General features: G+C 53.2%; 1 protein-coding gene across 1 annotated transcript; it reads right to left on the bottom strand.

The window, feature by feature from the left end:
- Nucleotides 1–6,288: 6,288 nt before the first annotated feature.
- Nucleotides 6,289–10,644, bottom strand: NKX2-6 (NK2 homeobox 6). The gene is made up of 2 exons (XM_043554138.1): nt 10,121–10,644; nt 6,289–7,210 (listed from the first exon to the last, which is right to left on the bottom strand). Exons 1-2 carry the CDS (start codon nt 10,398–10,400, stop codon nt 6,585–6,587), a joined length of 906 nt encoding a protein of 301 aa, XP_043410073.1. The 5' UTR covers nt 10,401–10,644; the 3' UTR covers nt 6,289–6,584.
- Between the last annotated feature and the right edge of the window lie 208 nt (nt 10,645–10,852).

The following is a 10,852-nucleotide window of genomic DNA, read 5'->3' as shown; positions in this document are numbered from 1 at the left end:
GCCAAGATGCTCCAGGAGCAGGTACCTGGGGACCTGACCCATAGGGAATGTCCAGGGGAGATATCAGAAGGCCCAGCATAGGACTGGAAACATGAGGCATCAAAGGAAAGTTCACCTTTGTCCCACTGAAGTCTTAACTTCAGATTCCAATTTCCTGGGCCTTAGGGTTTCAAGCAATTAAGCTGGGCTGGTGACAGGAGGAAGCAGGAATTATTGAGGCATGGATGGGAAGGAAGCAGGTTTGGCTGAGACCAACTTACAAAGAAAGCCCCGGAGGGACCAAGTAAGCAAGTGCTCTGAGATTCTGGCCAGGGCTGCTGGGCAAATCGGCTTTTCTTACAGTGGAATCTGGACTGTGTCAACTAAGCCCACATCCTTCTCTCTGGCGGACTTGCTGGAGTCTAAACAGACAGTCGGGGAGGAAGGCAGAGCGACTTTCCCCGGAAGCTCTCCTCTGAGGCAGGGAGGTGGGCCTAAGGAGAAATGGCGTGGCTCGGGGCTGAATTGTTTTCACTCTCAAGAGCTGGCCATCTGAAAGCGTGAATCAGCATCTCTGGGGATTCAAAGTGCAGGGGGGAAATGCAGAAAAAATGGGTAAGGGGACATGACAGCCAGACTCTTTAAATATCTGTTTGCGGGGCGCCTGGGTGGCTCAGTCGGTAAGCGGCCGACTTCAGCTCAGGTCATGATCTCGCGGTCCGTGAGTTCGAGCCCCGCGTCGGGCTGTGTGCTGACAGCTCAGAGCCTGGAGCCTGTTTCAGATTCTGTGTCTCCCTCTCTCTGACCCTCCCCCGTTCATGCTCTGTCTCAAAAAAATAAATAAACGTTAAAAAAAAAAGTTAAATATCTGTTTGCTCACTAGTGACAGAGGGTGGTAACTCTCCCACCTGCTTCCCACTCTCTGGCATCTTGCCTCATATTTATCCCCTCACTCAGCTTTCCAAAGCCTTCCACCCTCTAATGCATTTGTCCTTCAGGGAATGAAGAAAGCAGTGTCACTCAATGGTCATTTGATTAGTGTCAGGACCTGAACTTCCCATTGAGTAGTCAGTGGGAGTAACCAATGGCCAGAGGGCAGGGGGTCAGGGTCTGGTCAGAGTTCTGTCTCTAATGCACCCTTCTGGCCCTCGGACTCTTCTTGAAAAAAAAAAAAGTTTCTTTATTTTGAGAGGAGGGAGAGGGGAGGAGAGAGAGGGAGAGAGAAAGAATCCCAAGCAGGTTCTGCACTGTTAGGGCAGAGCCCAACCTGGGGCTCAAACTCACCAACCTCGAAATCATGACCTGAACTAAAATCAAGAGTCAGTTGCTCAACCGACTGAGCCATCCAGGCACCACTGGCCCTTGGACTCTCTGTGGATTTGGAACAGGAATGTACTCTGCCCATACAGAGGTGATGAGTATGCAACGAAATCATACAGAAGGTGTATCGGTGTAAGGCTGATATGTTTATGAAACATACATAGAAATCTGTCCGATGATACATCCTTGTCCTACAAGTCAATTCACAGGGGCCACGGGACACACTCCAGCCAGGGAATACAGCTGCACCAGTGGGAAAGGTGCTCCCACAGCAGCATTCTTTGCTACAATCCCCGCTGGAAACTCTACTTTTTTAGCAAATACATACAGTGAGGTACATGCATTCAGTGAGATTACAATGTAACAATGAAAATGAGCAAACTTGAGGAGGCTGGCTGGCTCCGTCAGTAGAGCATGGGAATCAGGAAGACGTTGGGGACTCTTGATCTCGGGGGCCGTGAGTTCGAGCCCCACATTGCGTAGAGCTTACTTAACAAAAATAATAAAAAATAAAATTAGAAAAAATAAAAAGAAAGAGAGAAAATGAGCAGACTAAACCTCCCACACAACAGCATGGATAAATCTCGCGAACATCAAGCTGAATAAAAGAAGCAAATCCCAGAAGAATACTGGCAGTACGATTCTATTTATGTAACATCTAAAGTCAGGCAAAATTAAACCGCCTTGTTGAGGGATGTGTCCCCTTGGGTAAATCCAGAAACTGAAGCCTGTAAATTGTCATCACAAAAGTCAGAATAGCTGGTGTCTCCTTTGGGGAAGGAGGGAGGAAAGGGCTTTGCATTCTGGAAGTGGCTTGGAGAGAAGGGCTGCTAGAGAACTGGCACTCCCTGTCTCTTGCCTTAAGGGGGCGCTAAATCTGTGTTCATTTTACAATTATTCTCTCAATCGCATATATATGTCTTATGTACTTTTCTGGATATGATCTACCCTAAGATTAAAAAAACATAAATGCATCAGGGCGCGCCTGAGTGGCTCAATCCGTTGAGTTGGTTAATTTATATGAAATAAATTAAGTTATAGCAATTTCTCTCCATTTGTTGACTGCTTTAAACATTTTATGATAAAAAAAACCTCATATGTGTTAGGAGACAGAAATAAAACTGATCTATGCATTGAGAGACATGACCAAGTTCTGACGTGGTCACTAATGTAGAATTTGAGATGAGCCCTTTAGATTCTCTGCACCTGCGTTTCTCCACTTCTAAAATGCAGGTTAGTTGGGTGCCTGGGTGGCTCAGTCGGTTAAGCATTGGACTTCGGCTCAGGTCATGATCTCATGGTTGGTGGGTTCGAGCCCCACGTGGGGCTCTGTGCTGAAAATTTGGAGCCTGGAGCCTGCTTCAGATTCTGTGTTTCCCCCTCTCTCTCTCTGCCCCTCCCCCGCTTGCACTCTATCTCTCGCTGTCCCTCAAAAAAGAAATAAACATTAAAATATATAAATGCATCTGAAATCAACAGGAAGACACGCGACATAGGATAATAGCCTCAGAGACCCACTGCCTCCGTTTTATAAACAAGGAGACTGAAGCCCAGAGAGGTTACAGGCTTGCTCAAGGTCACAAAAATGTGCTTCCGGTCAAAGTGGGACTAGAACGAGGTCCAACAACTTTTCAAACTCAGTGTTCCTCCACCACCTTCCATCCCTCTCTGAAGAGGCCTCTCTCTGGGAGGGGGGAGTGGAAGGCACAGATTTCCAGCCTGGAAGTTCCCTTGTTTTGTGAAAAAGAGAAAGGCGAGTCAGCAGGTCGATATCCCAAAGAGCTGGAATCAACTCTGAGGATTGTACCCACTTTTCAGATGGAATTTCAAAAGATTTAAATCCGTCCCTCCAAAGTTACCTCATTGTAATGACAAAATTACAAAAAACAAAATTCCAGAAATCTCTGGCAACTCTGAAATAGGAGTTCTACTCAGGCTGCAACCGATTTACAGATGGTATCGGAGAAAGGGCTGGAAGGCGCTGGGGAGGGAGGGGAGGAAGGACTGGGAGCCAGGAAGTCTGCAATTTTATTGACTTACCCACCTGGCCTAGGTGAGACCCTTAGCCCTGGGACAGTCAGGAAAGGAACCTCTGCTATCTCTCTGAGAGCTTTTTTGTTTTGTTTAGAGGTCAATTACTTCCCATTTGGGAAGCTTGTGAACATTAAGAGGTGCCTGAAGTGACGGGGCTGAACGATGCAGATAAGAGCTGATTGCTTGCAGAGCGCCTCCCTGGTGAAAGCCGGGCCGGCTAAGCCGGGGACGGTAAGACGCACACACAAAGGGGCAGCTCTCAGTGCAAAGGAGAGATTCCAGGACGGAAGATGGGCAGCTGGAGGTGGGCTTGATGAGCTGAGAGAGGGATGCGTTTTAAAGTGATCTTGACAGGCAGAAAGTGAGACGGGAGAAGACAGTTGCCCTTCCCTCTGCTTTCCTTTTGGAAAGCCATCGTTGGTGTCGGGAGAATCTCAAGCTTCCAGGATCTCCACCCAAGAGAAAACCACACGGATTGCCTATGGACAAGGTTTTGTTAGTTTAGTTTTTTGTTTGTTTGTTTGTTTGTTTGTTTACAGCAGCAAAAAACGGAGGCTGCAAAAATCTCGAGAGCAGAACAGAAAATGTCGTAAATCAATGGCACCTCTAAAGGATCTTGGGCATATATGACAGCAACATGCCATCCAGCCTCCCACGCCCCTTCAGCCAACTGAATGCAGTTCACGAATTCCCAGAAGCTAGCCTTGAACTGCATCTCAAACTACTGTAGAACATGTAGAGCATGGCTTTGGCGTGTGCCCGCTTACTTTTCTCCACTCCTGAGGCTTCGACCTTTCCCGGAGCCTCTCCCAGTAAACAGTGTCATTCCCACACTAATCACCAGGCTTAATCCCCTCCTGCAAGCACCCACCTCCTCCCCCACCCCTTCTCTTTCTTTCCAGAGAGGGCGCGCTGTCTATCCTCCTTGACACGCAGCATTGACCACCTTGTATTTTTAGATACCTTTCTCCTGTTAGTCTCTGGTATCCAATGCGATAGTAAATTTCTTCAGGGCAGCAGTCCTTCCAGAAATGTCTGGGTGATGACTGAGTTGCTGATGACTGAACCAAGCCGCTTTTGCCTTCACTCACAGACTTGACCAAGCCATAGCTCATCCTCGAGGCTGTGCTTTTCCCGTGTGGTTCAAAATGTCGAGGCAGCATGGGAAGCAAGGCCTGTTCAGAACATCTGGGACCAGCCTTGGTGCTTACTTTTCCATGTGAGAAGGGGGCAAAGGGCGAAGAAACTAACATTTACTGATTTTCTACTCGGTGCCGAGTACTCTGCTAGATCCCTGCGATGGTGATCTACGATTCCAGGGCGAGGACCTTACCCAAAGAACCGCAACAAAGGATTTTTTAAAAATTAACATGCAGAACTTTAGAATCTGCTCTTGGGAAAACGTAATATGACTCACTTAACAACTGAGGGCTGGACAGATGGTCCCTCAGTGGAAGCACTGAACTTAAGCTCAACTGTCATGAATCTAAGGCCGGTGTCCACGTGTCCTTCCCTTTTGTAAGGAATGTCCCCCAAAGTGAAAGACAGGTAATGCCGTGTGACCATTTTCCCGCGATGGACAGTTTAACTCTAATCTCTATATTTTTTTTTATCTTAGCTGAATTGACCAAGGAATATTTATTGATCCCAAATTTAAAGTATACAAACTGCCCTCTTTAATCTCAGGAGCACAAGCACAAACTATAGTTGTGCACTGTGGAGCATGTCTAAATGTATTTTTATTAACAGCGAAAATGGAGAAATAAAAAAGGATGAAAATCAAAAGGAGGGAAAATGTAAGGAAATGGTAGTAAGAAAAAAATAAGAATAATACTCTTGTTTTTAGCTTGAACACATAAGCTTCAAGAGATGTTAGCAATGAGTAGTCAGGTATAGTTTACATAGGACCAAAGAAGTCTGTTTCTCACGAAACAATCAGGACACATTCAAAAATGAGAAAATGCAAGGCCAGTACATTTTGGTTAAATATTCGCATTTATTAAATAGAATTTAATTTTTGGCATGTTAGTGGTGGAGGGGTGAAGAACCAGAGTTTTCATTGTCTACAAATGTTATCCAAGGGGAGAAAACAGGGGCCCAATTTTCCTGCCAGAGATAAATGTATCTGACCCCTTGTTCCCATTAATAGAATGAGTTTGTTTTCAGTCTTAAATTTGCAGAATTTCAAACGTCTTTACGGAGGAGGGTCATGATTTCCCCCTAAAGTTCAGGCTTCCTACCCATCCCTAGGTGGACTTACGGCCTTCTGGATGCCTCCTTTCCTGTTGCCTGGTTTAGAAAAGGGTTGTGGTTTGAAAGAAACCCCTCAGAGCGAGAGAGCGAAGAAATCAGGTAACCTATCTCCAGGACTCCAACCATTTTGTCTCCCTAGGAAATCTTGTCTGCACCGAGGAGTCTGAACTTCTGGGTGTCGTTTTTTATTTTAATTCGAAGTTGCTTAGAGGTAAGGAGAGGTGGGTGGATTCTAATGGCCCCCACACACGCAAACACACACAAATATATTTAGTGTATTCACTCAAGGTGCTGGGCTGAATACAGGGGATAAAATGCAGTGACCGTGAAGGGGAGAGCCAGAATACCTTCCCCGAGAGCAACCACGTCCCCACTGGAGTAATGCAGTCCTCAGAGAACTGAGCAGCGAGGGGGGTGGGGGAGGGCATTTTAAAGTCCCCTGAGGGGTTGGCTCACACAATAGTTCCTCACCAGGACCTCCTGCACCCTCCACCCCGCCGCGCTCTACACCCGGGTTCCCACATCTCACTGGACTCCTCATTCTTCCCCACCCCCCTTGCCTTTAATGGAGGATCGAGGCCCTCTAGAGCCCCGTACCCCCCATTCACCACCACCCCCCACCCCGCTCAGGCCCCAGGCTGCTGCGCACAAATTCAGGAGCCGATCGGCAAACCCTGGGTTTGAGGCTCCACAAGTCACCTGCTTCAGTACTACTCCGAACGAGAAACTGCCAGCCACCCCGGGCTCTCCTCCCTCCCAGGGCTGCTTCGTGGGCGGCCGGCGCAGGCCCTGCGCGCTGTCTTTGGGGAGAAGACCGTCCCCGGGCCTTCAGCGGGATGGCTTGTCGGGGGCAATTCGCAGTCCCAGGGATTGCTCGGGGAGAAGTGCCATCCGGTCGCTCCGCCAGCGCCGCCCTCCATCCCGGCCGCCGAAAGCGGTGGGCGGCGAGGCTGGCACGGAGCACCGGGACACGGCGGGCGTCTCGGAGCCACCGCGCCTCACCAGGCCCTGACGCCCTGCAGCGCGGCGGGCAGGTGGCTCTGCGGGCCGGCGCCGGGGCCACCCCCGCCGAAACCCGAGCTGGCCAGGGGTGCGGGCGTCGCAGGACCCGGGGGCGCGCCCGCGTAGCCGCCGCCGTAGCCGGCGCCGTAAGGGGCGCCCGCGTAGCCGCCGTAACAGGAATAGGGCGCCGCGGCGGCGCCGTAGGGGCTCGAGAAAGCCGGCGCGCCGGGGCCCAGGCAGGGCTTGCCGTCCCGCACCAGCACGGGCACCGCCACCCGGCGCGGCGCCGGGGGGTGGCCCGCCAGTTCTAGGGACTTGTCCTGGCGCTGTCTCTTGCACTTGTAGCGCCGGTTCTGGAACCAGATCTTGACCTGCGTGGGCGTGAGCTGCAGCGCGCTGGCCAGGTGCTCGCGCTCGGGCGCCGACACGTACCGCTGCTGCTTGAAGCGCCGCTCCAGCGCCAGCACCTGCGCCTGCGAGAAGAGCACGCGGGGCTTCCGCCGCTGGCGCGCCTTGGGCTGCTCGGGGCCGGTCCCGCGCGCGCCGCTGCCGGGGTCGCCGACGCCGAGCTCTGGCCCCCTGGTCCCGCCGCGGAGGGGCGAGGCTGCGCTGAGGCCCGGCTCTAAAAGCACAGGAAGGAACAGCGTCAGCGCCCAGCCTCTGGCTCCCCGAAGCAATTACATGGTTTCCAAGAGACGCCCCTCTCCCCTGGCAGCCTTCACTCCGCGTCCCCTTCCGTCCCCTCTGCCGACTCCTCACCCCCGTCCCAGGACGGTCTGAAGGCTCCTTTCCCCCCACGCTCTGCCGCTGTTGTATCTGCAGGCACATACGTAAATGCTGCCACTCCAGGGTCCCCGGTGGACAGCCTTGTCCCAAAAGGTAGTTGATCAAGAATCTAAGACCACTTCATTTTCTTCTTAGAAGGTCTGTGGGTGGGTGGTGGGGTAGGGGGCGATTCGCTGTGGTTCGATTCTAGCGTGGTGGTGTTTGGGGAAGCTTTTGCCTCGAGGACCAAGTGTGAGTGTGGGGGCCTGTTAGATGGAGATTGACTTTGGACCGCCCTGGGTGGAAAGGGGGGGCAGAGAAAGGGAGAGAGAGAGAGAGAGAGATGATAGAGATAGAGTTAGGGACAGAGCGGAAACTTGGTGACGCGCTTGCCAGTGGGTTCCTGTCTGCCTGGTTATCCGTGGTGGTCCGGGGCGCATCGCAGGTTATTCAGATCCAATCAGGGGCGGGTGCCCCGAGAGTCTCCGACCTTCACCCCACCGTTGCCCACACCCTTGTCTTTTTGGTCATCAAGTGCTCCACCGGCACCAGGGACCCGTCCCATCTTTCTTGGATGTGATGCTCTTTAAGCCAAATGAGCGAAATAGAATAAAACTGAACAAAATATTTCGGTTTCCTGATTCTTGGCTTGGAAACTGCGGTTCTCTTGGAGGAATATACAAAGTTTAGACCCACATTTGGCTTTTAAAAAAGCGACCTCTTTCTCCTTTGGGGTGTCTTTGGCAAGCAGGTGGCGTTGGTTTTGCCCTGCCTTCCTCTTCCCAGGGTTGGTGCCCTCGCGGATCACCCGGACTGAGGCGGCTGTGCCTGAAGCACGCAGAGATACAGCCTCTCCTCCCCTTCTCTCCACCTCTCTTCTGTCTTGGCTAAGCTCTGTTTTAACTGAAGGGTAGGTAGAGAGGAAACGCCGAGTTTTCATGGAAAATCACGCCAGGAGAAAACCAGGAATGCCGAGGGGCTGCGAGTTCTGGGTGAGGTAGAGCAGAACTCGCCTGATTAGGGAAGGTGAGGGTTGGAACCCGACTCCAAACCCCCACCCCTGTTGACACAGTCTTCTGGAGGAGGTGATGGGGCTGTTTGATAGCTGAAGTTTGTGGAAATAAAAACTTTCTTCGGCCTTCCTTCAGCTTGTGCTCAGAGAAACTGGGGACATCTCGCAAAGAGGGAAAATATTGATGGGGATTTTAATCTTAGCAAATTGAAAAGTAACAACTGACTTTAAGCAACTCTTTGGAACAAGCAGGATCCCATTTCAGAGTCGCTGACCACACAGGCCAAGGGGCTGCGTGACACCCTGGTGCGTGCCAGCAGCAAGCACCCTTGGTCTGCAGCCCCTCTTGCCCTGGTCTCTGAAAGCAAGGTGATCTGGGGACAGGCGAGGTACGCAGACTCCACCAGGAACGTTCTGTCATTGCAGCGGCCCGGGCTTAGTCCCTGGAGCTGGGCGCAGGCCCCTCCTCCGAGTTAGTCCACGGCAGCCTCATAAGAGATGCTGCTTAGGGGTTCCCCGGCTGAAGAGAAAGCGGTGCGCGTGCCTTCGGCTGCTAGGTAACAGCTGTGGTCCAAGTACCGCGATCCTTTCTCAACAAAGCCAGAGTGAGCGAGGAGTTGGCTGAGCAGCTCGGAGGGAATTAGTGTTTATAGAGTCTGCAGAAACCCACAGGCCTCTCTGAGAACACACAGCAAAGGTTAATGTTCTCCAGGTTCCTGGAGTGGGTGAGTAACCAGGCCACTAGTCAACAAACAACTCTGAACTAGTCCCTTTACTTATTCGTTTGTTGAATGGATGGGCCGTGGCACGGCCTGGCGGAAGAGGCCCGACACGCCAGGCGTGGCCGGGCGGACCCCAGATGTGCACGGAGGCTGCAGACGGAGGCGCAGAGAGAAGAGTGGCTTCTTCATCCCTTGGAATGTGGACACTTTTCTGCGGAAGCTTCCCAGGTCTCAGGGGCCAAGGCAACACAATTCAATGCCCGCTCCTTCCCTTCCTGTGGCTAGGCGCAGGTGCCAGGGCCTGGCTTCCCTGCGCACGGCATGGCACTTTCGGAGACCAGGCACGGAGACCCCCGGAGTCGTCTCCCAGAGCTTCGAAACCTGGAGCTGCCCTTACCCCGCTCCCAGACGCGGAGGAGCACCCGCCAGCGCCCGCAGGGCCGTTCAGGCCTAGGGACGCAGACACGACCTGATCTGGTCGCCACCTCTCTTTGTCCAGAGGAGGAACCTGGGCGGAGGATGACTGGGCTGGCCAGGCCACTCAGCAAGCCCCAAGCTGCGGCTTGCCCCAGAGCCGGCTGACTTTCCACTCCCAAATCGCTCGGCTGCTTTGATGGCTGCACTTGGGGCAGATGCTTTAGGGTAGAGAGACGCGGAAATGGCAGGGGAGACCCGTGGTGTTGGAGCAGAACTAAGACACCTAGAGGGTTTCGCTGTGAGAAAGGGAAGCTGGAGTTTCTGGAAAGTGTGGCTGTGACTGGGGGTGATGCGATTGTGCGAAGCAGAGGGCAGGCTATGGAAATAATGAACCCCCTACGATTCAGGGGGCGCAGGAAGCACACCGGGTGTCTGAAGGGGATGGTAGAGGGGTCTGAGAGATCTGCCTTTTGGAATTCTCAAACAAGGGGAAATAGAAGCCCTCGGAGCGGGAAAGACCAGGAGATGCGCGTTAGCCCCACGCGCCAACTGGTCATGACCAACCCCACAGCCAGGATCCCCCTGTAGAAGCCGAGACCTGGGCGCGCGTACTTACGTGGCTCCTCGACGCGTTCTGAGTCCATCTCTGCGAGCGTCTCGGGGGGACCACCAGGACACCCCGACTCGTCGGTTCTGTCGCTGTTTCCGCCGCGGGCGCTGCAGGTGCTGCGAACCTCTGACTTTCGCGGTTCTGGGACCGGTCGCTGGCACTGAAAGCTTTCAGGGCTCCCCGGTGCCTCCCGGAGTTGCAAGAATTCGGGATCTATCTGCTCTGGCTCCAGCCTCAGGATATCATTGACCGAGAAGGGGGTGGAGGTGACAGGGTTCAGCGGCATCCCGAAGGCGGAGGAGGCGGGGCTGGGGTGTCCCCGGTCACCCTCTGGGTGTCGCCCTGAGCTTCCCCTCTTGTCGTTGCAAGCGCAGCGGGCAGACGCCCAGTGTCCTGTACTGCGCCTTCCTCTGGGCCATCCCTGCGGGCCGGGTGACCGAGGCCGAGATTGCTGACCCTCATTGGTTCCGGCAGGAACCACGTGCTAATCTGTACCTTCCTCCCCGGGAGCTTTCTTCCCGCGCCCTTCGAATTCCTCTCCACCCCCCAGCCACCTTCCGGAAAGGTTTGGTTTGTGTCGACGGTTCTCAAAAGCCAGGAAAATGGGAGAGGGTGCTGCGCGCGGCTCGTATCTGGGTGAATACGGTAATAGAGGGAGCCGCAGAGGTCAGCCCCGTCCACGGGGCTCTCCTAGGGGACGTGAGAGGATGGGGGTGGAACCCTTGCTCTGCAACCCGA

Source organism: Prionailurus bengalensis, chromosome B1 (genome assembly GCF_016509475.1).
Source record: "Prionailurus bengalensis isolate Pbe53 chromosome B1, Fcat_Pben_1.1_paternal_pri, whole genome shotgun sequence".
In the NCBI taxonomy this organism is placed as follows: domain Eukaryota; kingdom Metazoa; phylum Chordata; class Mammalia; order Carnivora; family Felidae; genus Prionailurus; species Prionailurus bengalensis.
Note: the sequence above shows the minus strand (reverse complement) of the source record. Positions and strands in the feature narration are given on the sequence as shown.

Bases quoted from the DNA above. Each gene is read 5' to 3' on its own strand.
- NKX2-6 (XM_043554138.1), bottom strand. From the start codon at position 10,400: ATGCCGCTGAACCCTGTCACCTCCACCCCCTTCTCGGTCAATGATATC. The intron at 7,211-10,120 runs GTAAGTACGCGC...CTGTGCTTTTAG, and splicing joins AGAACGCGTCGAGGAGCCAC to AGCCGGGCCTCAGCGCAGCC.